The sequence below is a fragment of the Wolffia australiana genome, chromosome 16 (assembly GCF_029677425.1).
Source record: "Wolffia australiana isolate 7733 chromosome 16, ASM2967742v1".
Taxonomy (NCBI): domain Eukaryota; kingdom Viridiplantae; phylum Streptophyta; class Magnoliopsida; order Alismatales; family Araceae; genus Wolffia; species Wolffia australiana.
Window position 1 is genome coordinate 350270 of NC_135850.1, and position 20934 is coordinate 371203.

Here is a 20934-nt window from a genome sequence, read left to right on the forward strand (position 1 = left end):
TTTTAGTCATGAGATGAAAATATATATATTATAATTATTTTTTGAGTTTTGACTATGATCATGTAATTTATTAATTTTTTTAAATGATTTGTTGTCTTTAAATGAATTATAACTTTATTACAACGTAGAAAAAGAGAGAAAATAAAAAACTATTATTTTTTGATATATCACAGTTTGATGACGGCCCAGCTGTTCGGATAAGTGAATTGGGGTCATAAATAAAGCAGACCACTCTCAATTGACCACACACCTCAATAATCCTGAACATATTTTTACTTTCACACTTATGAATGCCTCCTGATAAATATTTCCATGTTCCATGAGTAAAAAAAATTATTAGAATTAAAAGAAAGGCTTATCTATGGGCTATAACACCATGTTGGATCTGACAGCCACTTATGTGGTATATCGAATGAGGATGGATCATTTTCAATTTTGAGCTTCAAAGGAGAAGTTGGTGGTATAAGGCACAACCTGACTCCATTCAATAAGCCATCTAGCTTCCCTATAAGAAAGGATAAAAAAACTCATTTGAAGAAGCACTCAACAATTTATATAATAAGAGAAGAAGTTTGAAAAATTAAAAGGGGCAGTGTTGTAATTATGCCCTGTGCATAAATTTTGTTTGCCCCTTTTTCTGTCTCCTCATTTATTATAAAATTTAGTGGAAACATAAGGCTCTCTAGGATAGACAATGACAAACATTATCCGTCACACCATTCATCATGATACCATAGGCATGACATAGGATGTGATGGTCACGGTGAGGATGAGGGGACAAAATGTTAGTGACAGATGATGTGCTAGTGAAGGAGGATCCTGGAAGATGGGTTCTAGAGGCCTAGATATGGAATACTTGAACAAATCGAACGACATCAACAAGAACATTGAAACGAAGTACCTTTGCATGGATCGAATCCGTGATTTCTTGGATACCTGACGAGTAACATAATATGCATGTAAATCGACATGTATTAGGAAGTTATGAAGTCATTTTAAATGAAAGAAACATGCATTTTATGTTAAATTCCACTTTTATGAAAATATTCGTTCATTACGTAAAATGTCCCATTTTAATAGGTTTTTGTGTGCTTATAAGCATAGTATGAAATTTGATGGTTAAATACAAAGAAAAAAAAAGAGAAAAAAATTATAAAGGAAAAAGAATATTAAATATAAATATCATAAATAAAAAAGGGGACCTCAAACGCCAAGGCGCAGCCAAGCCGAGTGCACCGCACGCGCTGCCCATAGCCATAGCGAAGACCGCAGGCGCAGGCGGCACGCGCAGCACAAGCCTAGCCAACAGCCGCGCCTCAAAGCGAGTGAAGGAGTATTATCAGCGCCCAAGGTAAGTGTGTGTTTTATAATTCTACAAGTGAAGAATTGCAAGAATTATATACCATTCATAGTTTTTAAAACAAGCAATATGGGATTGCGAAATCCCATATCGCAGGTGTGAGCAAGTCGGGCCAGAGGTTCTAAGGGATAGATCGCGGCCCATCTGGCCACGATTTAAAAGAAAATAAACTAAAAAATGTTGAACAGGCTTCGAGCCGACCTGGCCCGAAGCCCGTATCGAAATGGGCCTACTTAATTAAACGTTATAATCTTGACCGTTGATCTTCTTTCGGAAGATCAACGGTCAAGATCATCCCTCTATTTTATTTCTTTTCTTTTCTCTTATTTCAGGTCGACAGCTCATCCAAACGTGCTGCCGTGGACGAATCAAAAGAGGCCACGTAGAAACCCGGAGCTGACGTGGCGCCACTGATGCAGCAAGCGTCCACCGGAACTAACGGGGTTCCACGGCTACAATTTAATTATAGCCGTTGGACCCTCTAGAAAGGAAATCAGACGGTCATAACAACCTCCGATTATCTTCTTCATCCACCCACCATCTTTGTCGCCGGCGACGTCACTCCGGCGACAAGAAGGCGGATTTCCGCTGATTGATCGCCAGAGACGTCGCCAGAATAATCCCATACTGGTCAGGAAGGTCTTCCGACCATTCCTGACCTATACAAGGATGTAAATCACTGAAAGAAAACATCTTTCGCCACCGGAACATTGAATTGAGCATTTTGAAATTTAATCACCAGAGGAGAAGATCCTCCGCCTTCTTATCGTTCTCCTCGGTCTCTCGGTCAACGGCGGTGATAGAGCCATGACCTGAAGGGAGATTATAAGAGAGAAAGGAAGAAGATGGAGAAGAAATCCTTACCTGAAGGACGACGCGACCTGAGCGGAGTCTGGAGCCGTTGGCGACTCCGAGTCGGCGCAAAAATCCGGTAAGTATTTCGATTGTTCTAAGCATAGAAGTTTAATCTAGAAAACACACCTTTTATTCGTTTTTTTTTCTCGAAATCGAATTGAATCGATTTCGAGCAAAAACACAAACTATCCCAAATCGTCTCTAAGCCATTTCTTCAAACACTTGTTATGCACATCCTCTGAACGACTTTTAAACCGCCATTTTAAATACTTTTAAACAAATTAAAATTCTATAAAAATATATAATAAACTCTAGGAAGATATAATTCCTAAGCTACATCCATACTCTGATAAATACCTTAAAAGTTTTATCTCGTTCCTTATAAAAAACCATAAAAATCTCAAATACTCTGCTAGGCGTTTTTTCAAACATTTGCACTTTAGTATTTGCCCCTGCATTTTCTCCTACAAGTCGACCTCTAAACATTCACAAAAATATCCCAAAATCACTAATCTACTCCCTCTATCTATCTATAAAATCTGAGGTCTAAATAAAATCTATAGGGATGTCTTCATTTATAAAAATCATTATTCAATTCTTCCCTATTCTCTCTTAAACACTACAACAAACACCTAGTGGTGTTTGCTGACTCTCCTGCTCACTAGTGAATTCTAGCTCTAAGTGCCAATCCTTGTGGAGACGACCTTGCTCATCTCTATACAATTTTGAGTAAGTTTACACATACAAATTTTTATTTGATCGAAGCAAAAATAACAACGACAATTAAAACCCCATTTTCGCCTTCATCAAATTACAACTCATCCCGAAGCACCGACGTGGACAAATCTGATGCATCCAACTAGATTCTCATGGCTGACATGGCTCGTTGACGGAGCGAGGTTCTACCGAACTTAAAGGGGTCCACGGCTACGATTTAATCGTAGCCGTTGAACCCCTAATGACTCAGATCTAACGGCCAGGGGATCTCCGCATTTTCTTCACCATCGACCACTGTCTTCGTGGCTGGCGATATCACTCCGGCGATGAGAAGGCGGATTTCCACCGCTCGGTCACCGGAGATGTCGCCGGAATGGTCCCATACCGGTCAGGAAGGTCATCCGACCATTCCTCACCTATAAAGTGGTTGTGAATCGCCGGAAAACCGGATCTTTTTGCGCCGAGTTGAAATCTATAAAAATTACATCCTTTTTGCACGGCGGGGTGCCCATTTTCCCCTTCTCTCGTTCTGGTTCTCCCGGTCATCCGTGGTGACAGCTCAGTGACCTGAAGGGAGTGCTGAAGGAGGAAGAAACTCAAAGGAAGATCAACTTTCTTACCTGAAGGAAGACGCGGCCGGAACAGAGGTCTGAAGCCGTTGGCAACCTCCATCCTCCACCAAATCCGATAAGATGATATTTTTGTGTCTGTTTAGATCAATAGATCATTTCTTACTTAGAAATATTGAGGAATTAACCTCAATCTAATTCTCGAAATCGAATTGAATCGATTTCGAGCAAAACAGAAACAAGAATCTCAAATCCTCTTTCATACATTTCAAAAAACACCTTGCAACCGTACATTCAACTTTCTTTTTCCCCTACTATTTGATCTCTAAAAACTCCATAAAAATATTCCAAAATCACTAATCTACTTCCTCTTTTCATGTATAAAGTCTGAGATCAATATAAAATCTTTAGGGAGGACTTTCTTTATAAATATCATTAATAAATTCCTCCCTATCCTTTCTTGACCATTCTACTCATTAGTCTAATTCTATCTCAAAGTGCCAATCCCTGTGGAGACGACCTTGCTCAACACTACGATTTTGACTAAGTTGACACATAAAAAATTTTATTTGATTGAAGCGAAAATAACAATGATACTTTACACCATATTTTTTCCTTCATAAATGTCGGAGCGAGACGAGTGGAACTTCTCAAGTGTGCAGCCTCTAGACGTATCCATGCGATCCTCGGCACGTCGAATCTCCTTCTTCTCCTTGACGAGCCCGTTATACCTCCACCGTTGTCATTACGTCATCCCAATCGCATCGGGCATGGAGAGGGATTGTGGGGAGAAGGGAGAAGAAGGGGAAAGGCCCCTAAACAATTCTGGCTTGGGTGAATTTCGTTCAGGGCCTTCCCCTATTTATACTAAATGGGTATTTTTCATAAAAATCCCCAAAACTAAAGTATATCTTGTGACGTCCAAAAGACCATTTGCGTACGACCCTCTAGGCCCATGTATTAGTCTAGTTAATGACTCCAGCGGCCCAATAACCTTTATTGGCCTTCAAGATTAATTAACTATATCGTCATATAGATTAATTAATGTCGGATCGATCTAACCCAATCGATAGGTCAGTCTCTGACACGTGGGGTGCCAAGCTACACCTCGTGTCCTAGAAGATACAAAGGAGTGTGTATCGACTCACTCATGGAACCTGTTCGTCATCAGTTACCGTGTATGTATAATCCCTCATCCACTTGACGCTCCTTTGACAACTTAGGGTATGGTCAACTATCAAACCCTAATCGGTCATCCGAGTTAGTACTAATGCACTCAGAAATCATCGGAGAACTCTTCTCTGATATTTCACTACCTTGGCCAAGGACTTCATCGCATCCTCTTCCTTGAGTTGTCACCTCTTATATCGAGGGTGGTCGATCCCATCTTGCCCACTCAATTTTCTTCGTGAACTTCTTGATGTACTCAAACTAAGACCATTCAGAATCTCATGATTAGAGACTCATTGGCCATAGCCAAAGTACAACCGTCCGTCCACAAGATGTCTTTGGTGTCTCAGGTCTAAGCCAATCACTGAATTGATCCGTACAAATCTCTGAATGGTATTATACCGATAGTGCTATTTTATCTGGATACTTCGATGTTGTTCTCGCGTATCCTTTGAATAGGAATGTTTAGAACACATGCTTAAAGACTAGTGATCTCCGTATTACGATTTCATCATAATTCACTAAGTCCAATCATGTATTCATGGACTTCATTATAAGCATCACACGTGCACTATAATGAATATGTTCTATTGATGAACATGGAACGAGATGTGGAATGTGTGATTGGCCTGCGGGCCACACATATTTCCATCAGATAAAAGAAGGGGAGAGAAAGAAAAAAAAGGAGAGAAATAGAAATTGACAAATAGAAGAAGAAAAGAGACCAAGAAATATGAGAGAAATACCTATAGAGGGTTGGAGAGAGATACCAAGAGAGAGAGAGAAGAGAAAGAGAGATTGAGAGAGATAGAGGAGTGAAAAAGATACCGAAAGTGAGAAAGAAAGCAAGAGACACACAAAGAGAAATGTAGAGGGAGATAAAGGGAAACTGTGAGAGACATCAAAAGAGGGAAAGAGAGGTCGTCCCATGGTGCATTACATCTGGTGATGAGATGAGGATGGGACAAGGGGGCCCGTGATGGGTGACACAAGTATGATGATTTCCAAAACATCTAGGGACTTGTGATGGACAGGAAGACATGAGTATGTATATATCACAGATTCATCTAACACCATTTTCATGCATCCTATCACATCCCAGACATGACATCCAGGATGTTTCATTATGTATTCCAGTATCTGGTTTATTTGACCTGGTAGATTTAAGGTTTTGGAAGTGTTTATTCATCGTTCTTTGCCTTTTGTGCACAAAAAGTTTGATCACAAAAAAATAAGGATTTGAAATAAAGGAGAGACATTCAAGATTAAAGGCATGAATATCAGAATCTAAGGAACTATATATGATCACACCCCATCACCCCATCCATTCGCTTCAATGTTTTTTTTTTGTTTTATCAGTGATCTGAAATAGATTGTGCATAAATAACTGAACCAAAGCTAAAGGATCATACATCTGGCATTGAACAACTTATACAAAAAATTGGTTTCTTGAATGATTATCTTCTTATTTTTGAGATATCTGGCCTCTAGACTTATTCTCCGAATCTTTACCATGCTACATTGTCTTCTTATTTCCTTGAACTGTGCCACCAGAAATTGGAGCGTTGTTCCTAATCATCTTGTATCAGAGAAAGTAACACTTGAGAAGAGCAAGAGAAAAGAGGAGAAGGGATTCAAGAATGTCTAAAATGGGTATCAAATGTAGGCACCTTCTCCTATTTATATGACCTAAAAATAATTCATAAAGCCAAGTACTCTGAGAAAAATCATAAAAGTCTTCAAAATTAGTGTTGAATTCACCAATGTTGAAGGTTTTATGCATGTGCTCCTTTAGGCCCATGTATCAGTCTACTTAATGAATTTCATGGCCAAATAATTTTATTGGCCAACTGTATTAGTAAACTTTATCAATGAATAGAATAACTCATCTAAGGGGATTTAATCCATTTGCTACACCTCAGGCCCTAAAAAATCCAGAGGAGAATGATAACTCTTTCATGGAGCCAGCTATAACCAGTTACCTTATATCTATTATACCTATCATTTTGATGCTCCTAAGATGACATAAGGTATGGTTAAAGTTTAAACACTAACTGATAATCCCAACTAGTATAAATAAATTGGGAAATCATTAGAGAGTTCTTCTCTAAAATTTACATATAGAGGGAAGAAAATCCCATCTTGACCACTCAATCATCTTTGTGAAGTTCTTGGTGAATCCAAACTAAGTCTATTTGGAATTACATGATTAGGAGCTGGTAGACTATAGTCAAAGTATAATCGTCCCTCCACAAGACGTCTTTGGTGTCTTCTGTCTAATGACTGCTTAAGAAATCATGATGTGAATCACCCTTATTCACATTTTGGTATAATACCTTTGAAGGTTTTTTTAGTGAACTTTTTCTACTAAAGAGTATCCATCATCTATCATTATTATCTCCATAATAAAAGCTATGTCACCAGTAATACTCATCATATGAGTGAGAATAGATTGTGGTATTATGTCCAGATATATTGATGCCTTCTCAAGTATCCTTCAAGAAAAAGGGTATTGAGAATATAAGCTTAAAGACTAGTGAGTGCTATAATGACTGACTTTTTCATCAAAGAACTCTTACATGAATCAACCTGAGTGAGAGTTAGGTACAATATCATTCAAGTATTCAAATATATGAACCCTTAAAGAGCGCACACTATCTATCATTATTATCTCCTCATTAATGGTTACAAGATCATCCATAGTCATTATATAGGCCAGACTAGATGGTATTTTTATCTTTTACATCTATATTGATCTGCAGTATCTTTTGAATAAGAACACTTGGAATACATGCTCAAGTACATGCGACCAAAATAACTATGTTCTCATGATAATATACTTATTCTTTGGAGGCATTAAGAACTTCATATAAACATCACATCCACATAAAAATGAATCAAGTTCAATTAAATCATCATAAATGAGACACAGAAGTGTGATTGGCTTGCAGGCTACACAATATACACCGTTTAAATTTGTTATTAATACATTATCATTTTATTATCTCTCTATTCACCCCTTTCTATCAACTTCTGTCAATAAGATCACATTACGTCCATAATATATGTTTTATTCTTTAATTTATCTCTCTACAATTTTAAAAATAATTCCTTTATTTTCTGCTCAAAACTCCATCTACACAATCTCCTATTGTTACTCCTATCTTCCTCTCTGGTTCTAGCTGCAGCCATTTGACAAAAGCCTACATCCTACATTTCCCGCTATAGCAGGGTATGTGTGTAGTCGTATGCTCTACAGCTTCTAGGCCACACAGAAAAAGTGTTCACTAACCAGTCCATGCTGGTGTCGTCTTTGTGCACACCCATTTCAAGCTTAATCAAGATTCAAAAAAAATTATCCAGTTTTGGAGAACAGCAAGGGAGCCCAGTGCATGATGATCGTACAAGAAGATATATCACTTTTGCAGGTCCCTAACTACGAAACAAGGCCCCGTCATGCACACAGTCACACATGTTGTCGTCTAAGGAAAAAGAGTGAGGTAATATTTATTTTATGTATCAAAAAATTAAATGAAATAACGTGAAATATTATAAATTAAATTACCACAGTTCTGATATGAGACAAAATCTATAAAAATCCATATTCTAGAAGTTGAAAAAAAATTGATGTCATTTCTAAATTGATTTCTATCATTTCAGGGCATATATAGCTAGAAAATAATCACCTATCTTTCAATGTATTTAGCCCTTATTCCCCATAATGTATTATAGAGTAGTTGTGTAATTATACTGTATTGTTAGATTTATCATTATGATTTCATGATTGACCTACGTAATGACATATAATTTTATGTTACTGACTTGATATCTGGAATTTCAAATCAATCAAAATGGATTGAAAAAATATCTTATTTTATTGCTCACATTTATTCAAACGACTAAGATTTTATTCAAATGAGTGGTCATTATATAACGGTTCAATAAAATAACTAACAAGCTATTAATAAAATAAAATCATAATAATTTTGTAATAGTATAGGAAAAACGATAATGGGGAATGAACAAAGAAAAGTAAGAAGAATGAATGAAAGGGGTGATAAGATTATATGAATAAAAAATTATAAGCAAAAGAATAAAGTAAATAATAAGATAGAAAGAAACTGTAATGATGTACAATTAGAATTAAAAAGAAAAGCAAAAGAAGATAGTGACATCATATGACAACTTGTCAACAAGGAAGTATTTCTACCAAAAAATTTAAATTAAAGTCGTCATTGATAATCAATATTTCCTCTTTAAAATTTCATCTGTTATCATTAGCATGCTTCGTATGCTGATGTAGACATCAGTGTATAGAAAAACTTAAGTAAAATGCGATTAAAACCTTTATCATTTGAAAAGGGTCAGATTTTTTTCAGAACACCACAACAGAGGAGCATTCCCTAGGATAGTCTGGTATATCCTGAAACATATAAAAATAGTTTGCATTTCATGTATCTATTCTCAGTCTTATAAAGGATCACATTGATGTAATTCATATGTTAATATATATTATGTATATCCAACAATTTTTACTTAGTATTGCAAATATTGACCTAAAATTTATCTTTTCAGATATCAAAATGATTTTTCCCCAAATGCATCATACATGTTTTATCAGTTACTCAAATACTAGATGAGAAAAAAAAAATAATGCACTAAAATCCTTTAAGTTGGTAAAATCCTTTCTGTCTCTCTTTTGTAATGAATTTTAGTAAAAATGAAACCTAAGACTCAAGTCTCTTTTACCAACTTCTAGATAGAGGATTTTCTTCCACTTCCCTAGCTTACTGTTGATATTTCCATCCATTCATATCCACCCCACATTTTGCACCAGGTTAAAGCTATACGAAAATCTTAACTGCTCAAGATTTTTCAAGGCAATTGGAATAAATATCATGTAATAGTGTTCCCATCTACGTTTTCAGCAAAAGGGCCTTTAATATTAAAAGATCAAGAATATGTACAAACATTTTATGAATATGGTCATGGACTTTCCCAAGATCTTCCTACTGCACAAACCTTTCAATGAATGGAACTTGATGAGTTGAGAAACACTTACATAAAATATTTGTTCAAAATGTCGTTTAAAGGCCATTCGTTGCTTATTTTATAATTTTATGACTGGAAATATTACACTTTTCAATGTAAATTCATATGAATGGTTCATATTTTTCCCAACTACTTGTACATCTAGCAATGAGAAACTGGGGGCTTAAAATAGTTTGGTGAGCTTTTGTATTTTACTGAGCTGGCATGCTCCTGTGTCAACACCCTCGTTTCATTTTAACCCATTTTGGGATGAGCTTTCAATCAAAGTTAATCATGCCTAATGATGGAACGGGACTGATGACAGAGTTATGGCGCTGACGAAACAGATACAATGACGATTAGGATGACTGACCGTATGTTCGTTCAGTCCCATTTTATCCGTCCGAAATCGTCATCCGTATCCCGTCCAAATAGCCCCATCACCATCATCAAAAGTTTATGTATTCATTGACAAGACACTCTGATCTCTCCTCTCTTCCTCCCTCTCAGGCAGTCTCAGCACAGAGGCCAAAAAAATGGGGGACCAATCTACAGGCAGTTTACAGGGGGGGCAGCTTCCTCTCATGCAGGAACAAATCACCAGTAGTCGCCACAGGAGCATCGCCCGTCCACAAAGCGATGCAGAGTGGAGGGATCCTTGAGCAGGACCTCCCGCTGAAACTCCCGAGAGACGGCCATGGCGGCGGCGTGCCCCTCGCCAGATAATCGCACATTCGTCACGATCCGAATCGCACCGGCCGACCCATGGGCGAGCGCGAAACCGAGCGCCATCTTCTCACAGGCAGCGGCTTCCTCCGCTTCGTCCATGGCAACCAGCCGGTCCCGCCCTTCTTCCGCTATCCATTCCTCTATTCTCTCCAGCATCCTCCGCGCCGGCTCCGAGCTCAGCGCGGCGGCGCCCGCCTCCCCGCCGACCGGGTGGACCCTGTTCTTCGCCAACACCCAGCAGCAGACCACGCCCTCGCCGCCGCCGCCCAGCTTACTCTTCTTCTCCGCGCCGGGTAGCTGCAGCCGGGAGGCCAGCCGCCTCAGCGCCGAGCTCCTCGGCCTCAGCGGCAGAAGCTTCTCTACGGCGAGCTGCACCGCCGCGGCGTCGCCGTTGGCCCGGGCGGCCGTGAGCAGCGCCGCCCAGACCTTCCCGTCGGGCTCCGCGGGCAGCCCCTCGACGAACCCCACCGCCTCCGCCACCCTGCCGGCGCGGCCCAAGAGATGGACCATGGCGGCGCAGTGCTCCGGGCCCGGCTGCTTCACGCCGGCAAAGATGGCCTCCCCCTCGGCCACCATCCCGGCGAGCCCGCAGCCCAGAATGGCCCCGGCGAGGGTCCCCCGGTCCGGCTCCGCCTCTCCCCTCACCATCCGCCGGAAGAGCCGGACGGCGTCGGCCCCCCGCCCGTGTAGGACGTACCCGTCGAGCAGCGCGTTCCAGGACAGGACGTCCCCTCTGGCGAGCAGCCCGTCGAAGACCCTCTCGGCGCGGCCGAGCGCGCCGGACTTGGCGTAGGCGTCGGCGAGGGAGTTGGCGAGGGCGACGGAGTCGGGCAGCAGCCCCGCGCGGAGCGCCGCGGCGTGGATCTCCTCGACTTTGCGGTGGCCGAAGAGGTTGGCGCAGGCGGGGAGCACGCTGAGGAGGGTGATGTGGTTGGGGCGCTTGCCGAGGGCCTGCATCCGGCGGAAGATCCTGAGCGCGGGATCGCGCTGGCCGTTCTGGATGGCGCCGGAGACGAGCAAGTTCCAAGAGGAGGTGCTGGGCTCGCCGTCCATGGCCCGGAACAGGTCCATGGCCTGGTCCACGTCCCCGGCCTGGAGGTAGCCGTTGATCATCACGTTCCAGGAGACGACGTTGGGCCGGACCCCGGCGGCCTCCATCTTGGAGAAGAGGTCGTAGGCCCTGCCGCAGAAGCCGGCCTGCGCGTAGCCGCCGATGAGAGAGTTCCAGGTGAAGACGTCCCGCTCGGCGGTGCCGTCGAAGGCCCGGCGAGCCTCGTCCAGCCTCCCGCACTTGGCGTACAGGTCCGTGAGGGCGTTGCCCACGAGCTGGCGGTCGGCGAGCCCGGCCTTGGCGGCGGCGCCGTGTAGCTGCGCGCCGGCGGCCGAGTCCTTGAGCGTGGCGCAGGCGGAGACGGCGCTGGCGAAGGAGACGTGGTTGGGCGCCACGCCGGCCGCCACCATCTCGGAAAAGAGCTCGAGGGCCTTCTGGGGGCGGCTGTTCTGGGCGAACCCGGACACCATGCTGGTCCAGGTGACCACGTCGGGGACGAGCCCGCGGTCGGCCATCTGGCTCATCAGCGCCAGGGCGGAGTCGGGCTGGCCGAGCTGGTTGTAGCTGGTGATGAGGATGTTCCAGGTGACGAGCCCCGGCTCGATGCCCTCGTCCCGGAGCATGAGCTCGAACAGGTAGAGGGCTTGGTCGAGCTCGCCGCGCTGGCAGTGGCCGGAGATGAGGGAATTCCAGGAGACTCTGTCCCGCGCGGCCATCTTGTCGAAGAAGCGGCGGGCGGCGGCGAGGTCGCCGCACTTGGCGTACATGGCGAGGATGGAGTTGCTGACATGGGCCTCCACGCCGAGCTCCGCCAGCCCGGAGCGCACGGCCAGGGAGTGCAGCAGCCGCCCCGTGTCGGCGTCGCCGAGGTTGGCGCAGGCCTGGAGGAACTTGGGGAAGAGGAAGGCATCGGGGGTGGCCTTGCCCTCCGCCACCATCTCGTAGAAGAGGGACAGAACGTCTCCCCACTTGTGCTCCCGCGCGTACCCGTTGATCATGGCCGACCACGCGAAGAGGCTTCTGTCGCGCATTCCGTCGAACACCTTGCGGGCCTCGTCCAGGCGACCGCATTTGGCGTACATGCTCACGAGCTTCGTCTCCACGAAGCTGCTGGGGCTGCGGACGAGGGGGAGCTTGGCGTGGAGCCGCCGTCCCTCCTCCAGGGACTTGGAATCGATGCAGGATTGGAGGAGGGATATGAAGGTCTTGGGCGCCACGCTCGCGCCCTCCTCCTCGATCACCGCGATGGCCTCGCCCACCTTGCCATCTCGGGACAGCCGCTTCAGCTTCTGGTCCGCGGACTGGCGGGCGTGGGCGGGTTGGATCGCCGCCGGGGGAGCCGGCGTTTGACGGGATTTGAAGCAGCTCAGGGTCGTCGCGGGCAGAAGAAGAGGGCTTCTGCGCTCGAGCCCGCCGCCGGGGACGGCGTGCAAATCCATCGCCATCGCCGAGGTGGGCGGAGCCAGCTCGAGCTCACTGGCGGGCTCTTCGATCAACGTTGTGCCGGGAATCGCCCGTCGCCTCGTACATAGCTCATAGCTGCTGGGGTCGCAAGCTTCATGCCCAACATGGGCAGGAGTGGGGAGGGCCCCTTCTATCGCCAACAAGGGCGTGGCGGACCCGCGCTAGCTTCTGTGGCTGAGACTGCTCCACCTGAATGCGAACCATAGCAAAAGAGGAGTTTTATTTTTCTTCTAATTTCATGGGTCTTCTTTGTCGCCGTTGTGCCTTGGAAGTAGAGATGTAAGGGAGAAAACTAGGTGATGGAGCTAGTTCATTTTATATGGCAAACCATTTAGAGAATTTAATTTTGATGAACATGCATATACATGAATCAAAAAAATTTCATCCATTGGTTTGGGAACGTGTGTAGATAAGTTAAGTTCCTAGAGTGGATCAAGAGCATGTTTGAGGTGGAACACATGTGATTTTGAGCAATTTGGGTTCAATTTCAAATTGGGGAGAGCGTCTAGTTGGTGATTAGATGATGGAAAGTCAAAGGGTAGAAGCTCTATGCTCCAAAGGTAGAATGATGAGTGAATTGAGATCCCCCATTCCATTAGCTCGAAGTAACCGATGCCACTTACGTAATTTGTCTCGCCATTAGCCTACTCTTATTTCAAGATAGGGGTGAGTCATTCTCCAAGTCCTATGCACAGAATACGCCGTCTTCCACCACATCATTTTTCCCACACATTTCACATTCTGCCAATGACCACCTTACTTCCACTACCGAGGATATGCCTATCTCCCAAGTACGTCTATCTTCCTTTCCACAGTATCACTACGATATTGCTTCTTCGACTCTTTTTCTGTCCATGATTCGCTCTGCATTATCTCAATCTTATTATTTTGTCCCTTCTCTATTGACCAATATGATTGTTATGTCATTCATGCTAGTTGTCTTAAGATGATTGGAAACCACTCAATGGAAGGTGTGTTACTTTTTTATATTCCTCTTCTATTAAAAAAAAGAAGATAAGAAGAAGAAGAAAAAAATTTAACATTGAGAAAAAAAAATTGGAAATAGAAAATTTGGAAAAGAAGAAGAAGAGAAAGAAGAAATAGAAGAAGAAATAGAAGAAGAAGAAGAAGAAGAAGAAGAAGAAGAAGAAGAAAGAGGAGAAGAAGAATAATAAATAGAAGAAGAAGGAGGTTCTTATGTTAAATTTCCCATCATGGTCATATGGCTGTCTATCTTTGTATCATCATATTGCTCCCATCTTTTCTACCCCCCCCCCCCCCATTTCTTCTAAAATCTTGGGAGTAGTCTATCTTAGGTAGCAGCGCCTCCCTTTGACCATAAATTCATCCCATTGTTAACACCTACTTCATACCCTTCATGTTATTTCCGTCTCTCGTATCTCAATCCCAACAATTCTGCATTATAATCTTCTTGTTATCTTCCATATTCTGTGCTCAACAGGAGGAGGAAATTGGCTTCTTCTATTCTTGGGCAGGGGGAAAGCTAATGGAGAGACAAGTACTAGGTGGCCGCCATCCCACGAGAGAGTGATCTTGCTTGCGAGAGATGTGAGACCAGCTTCAAATGAGTGCAGAGAGTTTACCTTAGGAGTATAGCGTCATACCTAGCAACAAGTACACTCCCTTTTCATCTACTTAGGTATCCAAACCAAGAAGAAAGGAATCCCACATTCCTGAAAAGGTCGAAGCTCAAATTGTCCCTTAATGTTTCGTCTCAGCTTGTGATTGATATGTCTACCGCTTCCACACTTGTTTTATTTCACTTACAGGATGAAAAATGAAAATTAGGCAAACTAATTAAATGTTGCTAGGGGACTAGCAATGTTTCAGTAGGGGGGTATATGATAACACCTTAAATTCGGTCTTTTAAAGAAATTTTGCACAATTTTATACATTTAACTAGATTAAAAGGGTTTTTTATCATATATTTACATGAAATTAATGTTTTCAAGTGATTTCTGATTTTTTACTAATTTTCTGTTAATTTTATGAATTTTTAGCGATTTATTTGAGCTTGAAATAATTATTTTTAAATGAAATGGCAGGTTTAATATTTAATTTCGAGGTTAATTAGTATGGGGATGAATTTATGAATTTTCTAGCATTTTATTGAATTTTCTAGATTTTTTAGGATTTTATTGGATTTTTCTGAGATTTATTTAAGTGAGAAATGAATTTTTCAAGATGAAAGGGATATATTTATAAGTAGAAAACGAGCTTTAAAATAATTTTACTCTTTTAGGGGCTTTCGTAGATACAAGTTACAACTATATCCCTAAAAATAGCTCTTGGTAGTGGCATAGACACATTATGTAAATATCGCAGGGATTTAATTGAAAATATGCTTGGTATTTTTGTGATTTCAGGAAAAAATCAGAGGAGAGAGAAGGCGCAAGGGGCATATTCACAATTATTTTTGGGCAGCGTTCAGCAGCAATTCCATGCTTTTAAAGGACTTTTGTGCAAAACAAGATTTCAAAATGCACCGCCAATGAGAGGACGACACATCATGGTGTGTTAAAAAAGAAATTAATAAATAAATGAATTTAAATCCAATGGCTTAAATTGGTTTAAAATTCATTTATTAATAACTTTTAATCCTAAAGTCCGATTGTGATGACTTTTTTAAGGATTTGCTCGTCTTGATCCCCTCTTTCTAGCTGTACAGTTGGATCATTCACATAAAGCCTACATTGATAGATAAAAAGTAATTACCTAATAGGGGTAAAATGGTAATTTCTACCATATAACCTAAGTATAAAAGCTGGATTTTGAGAGGGGGAGCTCATTCTTGATGGTGCTCTATCACAGCTGCAAGACAGAGAGGAGCTCCAGCTTGGATCAACCTATTTGGCACTTTTTCATTCTTTGTATTTGAATTGTTGGTGTATTTTGGATGATGTTAGTTTAATTTCTTGATTGTTCTTCTTGATTCTGGTCTGAACTTCTAAATCACTTGGCTTGAATGGCATGTACAAGCAATTACTAGGATTGAGAAGATAAACTGAGAGATTTACCTAGATATTCCAAGTGCACATTAAACAAAACTATAAAAAACTTCAATTTCTAGGAGATTAAATTTCCCTTTTTATTATCTGATAGAGTAGTTATTTTTTTATTATCCAGCCTACAGAACCAACCAACAAAATCAAAATATTCTCCTCTCAACCTCTCTAATTGACCCTTTGACCCTTTCCTTTGGATCAAAAAAGCCAATTTAGAGCTCCATATTCTTCTATTCCTCTCATCTCTGCTACCTCCCTTTCTAAATTTCTCATTTAATTAGGGTGATTTGATCTTCATTGAAGATCAAACTAAATTTAATTAGTGTCAAATTATTCAATTAGATAATCAATTGAATTAACTTACTAGCTTCCCTTGGACGATACCCTTTACTTATCACTACACATCGTAAGTTAAGGTTTTATAAATTTTATTATATAAGCTGAAATTGACAACGACACTGGATTAAAATTTAGTAAAATTCACCCCTATTTTTGGCTTATTAATAGGGAGGGATAAAAATGGGGTGATGAAAAAATTAATGATCCAGGCACAAAGGCTTTAGAATTTTCCATTTCACTCTATCCGACTTGATTTGAAAATTTTTGTACAAGGCCAACGATTATATGTATGGATGTCCACCATAGTAAGTGAATTATTATTAATCTATTAAAATTTCCTAGTAGAAAGATGATATTGCCAATATACATTGGCCTAAGGTATTCCATCTCCCTTCACTTCTAATGGTAATAATATCATCCACATAAACGATGAGAAGAACAATTCTGGAAAATTTCTGCCCGCGAAGCTAATACTATGTAGGTTGATCGGTAGGAACTTGCTCTATCAAGTTTCTAAGAGAAAGACATTCTTTCCCTGTTTAGTTGATGAAGCTTTTCAACTAGAGTTATTGGCGAAGGATAAAAATACACAGATGGAGTTGAGAAGGAAAGCAGGAGAAAAATGTCTCTATATAATCCATGACATGAGCCAGAATGAGCCCCCGCCACTAGGCAAACTTTGTGATGATTAATGAACTCAATTTTGGAGTAAAATCTTGGATGTATATCACTAGAATAGGTATTAAACAAATAAGCCAGACTCTAAGATTGAGAAGTCTGGTTTTCATGGATATCCAAAAGATACATGTGGATACAATTTTTACCACCACAAGGAACAAACTATATTCATTTTGAGACAGGGTTTTCTTCTTAGAAGACACATATTTTATATCGGAAGACACTGGGAGTGAAGTAGGGTCTCAAAAGAAATTCCAGATCCTGATATCAACTCAATCTTATTAAATAAGGAATCAACTCTTGAAATCATTGAGATACACACAAAAGAAGTTATAAAGTGTGGTCGGGCAACTATAATTTATTATCAATATGTGAGGCATATTGATTCGAGTAATAATGATACACTAAGCCTCAAGGATGGAAATCATTTTATCTAAAAAGAGATTAGTTGTGATTTTAATTTTAGAAATTGGAAATAACCTATAGGTTCTAAAATTCAATACACGCAAACAGGTTTTGGAACTTTGTAGGCCCTCTGAAGGGTATCATTGATGGAAATATATGAGCCGATAGGCCAATTACACATTCAATATCTCAATCCATGTTCATCAATAGAACATATTTATTATATTGCATCTGTGATGCTTATAATGAAGTCCATCAGTACATGATTGAACTTAGAGAATTATGATGAGATCATAATATGGATAGCACTAGTCTTTAAGCATGTGTTTGAAATATTCCTGTTAGTCGGGCATATTTTATTTATGTTTGTTCTTCCTTATTTGCCCTTTTTAAGTTGTTGTATTTCAATGGGCCCAATAACGTGGGCCCACATGTAATCCCATAAGTATATGAAGGTCTAAGACATAAAGTCATTTTGTTTTTCCTTTCTACCTTTCTCTCCACTGTAACCCTAGACTCTGAGCTCGCCCTAGTGTGTAACAAGGGAGATTGGCGGTCAACATGGTATCAGAGCGTCTAGGCGACTCCACGACCTGATCTCACCTTTATCAGTTGGAGGACTTGAGGTCTACATCATCTCATTGCACATGGAAGACAACCACAGTCTGAGATCTACATCAACAAGGTATGGTGAGGTGTCAAGAGAAGATTAAAAGGGATTGTGTGGGACGCCTACCTGTCTACCAAACCTACGACTTGGCAACGATTGAAGCAGAGCGATGACCAAAGTTGCCGAAGGTTCACACCTGAGAAAAACTATGGCTGAGATCACAGCTTCAGTAGGTCTCAAAGTGGATGGGGAAGAGTGGGAAACAATTACTCAGGTAATGTTTCATATTGTTCCTGAAGTGGTGAAGTTTTATGGCTTCAACCTGATGGATTGGAGTCAATATGTTGAGCTTATCCTAGAAAGTAAAGGGCTGGTTCATCATCTTATTGAGGAGGTCAACCCAGACAGTCTGAATATAGAATGTGGAAGAAGGAAGATGCTAGTGTCCATGATTAGTTACTCGGGAGCATGGCAGGTGACCGATTTTAGAAGTATTTGTACCTGAAGACAACAAAGTAAATCTGGGATCAGCTACACAGAACCATCCAGAAGAAAAGCCATGCTTGGAGGCTCTTTGAATTGGTGACCAGAGCCACCACACTTGCACAAGGAGATATGTCAGCCTCAGATTTTGCAGAGGAACTCCAAACACTATGGCGGGAAATTGATCACCTAAGAGTATGAATATACACTCCTGGAGTGGCAATATACACTCCAAATACCATAGGAGTGGCAATACACACTCCAAGACCATATGTTTAGGTTCCTTATGGGGCTAAACAAAGAGTATGAATGGTTCTGAAGCCAAATCCTTAACTGAGAGAGGGTTCCAGACCTGGAAGAAGCAATTCAACTAGTACTTGACGAAGAAAGACGCAGGACTTATGGTAACGACAAGGAAGATGTTGGGTCAGGACTCATGGATAAAGCTAAATCAGAAAAAACCTGATAAAAGGCATCACTACAAAGGCTCAGAGAAAAGGAGAGGAGAGTAGTGACCAGAAAACACCAGGAGACAAGACACAATATCGATCAAATGTATATTGCTCTTATTGCAATAGGCGGAATCACACCAAAGACTCTTATTGGGTCCTACATGGGTGACCAAAGAAACCTGCACAAGCTTATACCACTGATTCTAAACACATTGACCCAGGTGAAGGAATCGAGCCTCTCAAAGCCACAACAGAAGATTATCTCTATCTGAAACAAGAATTTCAAAAACTGAAGACCATGATAAGTTCCACCTCCATGGCAAGAACAGGTGAGATGTCCGTCTACTCTAATCATATTTTGTCCGATCGGATTATTGGTACCAGTGCAACATATCATATGACCCTTACCGATGTAAGTTCTACAATTATAACACATACAACGGAGAGAGGCGAGTATTCACAGCTGGAGGGGAGAGTCTCCCGGTTACTGGTATTGGAGATGTGGAAATAGAAGGCCTTAGTCTTATTAAATATGTCCTACATGTACCTAGTCTCAAGGAGCAGCTTCTGTCTCCATAGAAATTTGTTAAAGATCTGATTCATATTTTTTCTGTGATTCCTGATGGTATTTTTGTTCATGAAAAGACAAAGAACCAGAGGACTTCACCTTTTAAAGTGAAGAATGGGCTCTTATATGTGAGGGACGTGGATGGTGCTGGTCGGGTGACTTGTTATTTAATACTGCACACATCCAATAGTGAGCTTCCTATTACATACCAGGTTTCAACAGATCAATAAAGGACAAGCACCCCCGCGCTAAGATAACCCATGTGACAGCCAACCTTGTGTGGATTTGGTTTCATACACTTGATAAAGGCAAATTTCTTTAAATCAAATAAATTTGATAAATGATATAAACTCTCAGACGTATAGTTAGATCAAGGTCATCTCCACAGGGACTGGCCTTTAGATGTGAATTTAATATTTGAGTTATTGTAAATGAAAATTAATAATACTAAAGATAGTGAATATAATAAGGAATTAGTAGTTATTAAGTAGAGGGAATATTAGGTGAATAAGAGAACAAGATATGAGAGAATATCAGATATATATATTATAGATACTAAAAATAATAAACAAGTACGATATTATATATTATAGTTAAGGATGATATTAGTGTAGGTAGTGTAAAAAGTGGAGAATACTAATAAGATAGATGGAATAGAACTATTATTATGAATAGAGACTAGGAGGGTATTTAATTAATGAGTAATAAACTTTATAAAAATAAGAAGTGCATATAAGGATAATGATATCAAGACCTTAGTTAGATAGGACGTAAGGAGTTCTAGTGATGAGATGTAAATAATCACTGAATAACAATAGTTATTGAACTAAGAAATAGGAGGAAGAATGAAGAATGGAAGTAGGATTTTTGATAGATAGCGAGAGAGTGTTTAATTAGGTGTAGATAAGTGAGCTGGAGAAGTATTTATATGTACTAAGAAGTTTAAGATTAAGAGAGCTATGGAGAAAAGACGGAATTGTCTAATTATAATATAATGAAGTAGCTAGATAGGAAGAGAGGTTAAGAGATAATAAAGGGGCTGGTAAGGGTAATTGAAGAGTATATTGATTATAATGTTGCCTATAGCAATAGAAGATGACTTATATAAGTATATTATTTATTATATGGTTAATATATATTATATTTTTATATAATTTTGATGGCTGAAAATTGTGGGATATAAGGGTAGTTCTGTCGAAACTCGAGAGATGTTCAACAAAATGCCCAATAGAGACCAAAATAAGAGATGTATTTTTTATATTTATATATGTGTATATTATACATTTTTAATAAGGTAAATCTGGATAAAATAGACTCAAAATGTCGTTGCCCATAAGGTATTTGTAAAAATACCTCAACAAGGCTAAAGTATTTACTGATAGTCAAAATGGAATTGCAACGTGATCTCTACAAAAAATAAATCTGCA

The 20934-nt window shown here is 40.8% G+C and overlaps 1 protein-coding gene across 1 annotated transcript; it reads right to left on the reverse strand.

Annotated features, from left to right (window-relative positions):
- Nucleotides 1-10144: 10144 nt before the first annotated feature.
- On the reverse strand, nucleotides 10145-13228 carry LOC144713805 (Pentatricopeptide repeat (PPR-like) superfamily protein). The gene has a single exon (XM_078588497.1). The coding sequence runs from the start codon at nucleotides 12925-12927 to the stop codon at nucleotides 10300-10302; it is 2628 nt and encodes an 875-aa protein (XP_078444623.1). The 5' UTR covers nucleotides 12928-13228; the 3' UTR covers nucleotides 10145-10299.
- Nucleotides 13229-20934: the final 7706 nt, after the last annotated feature.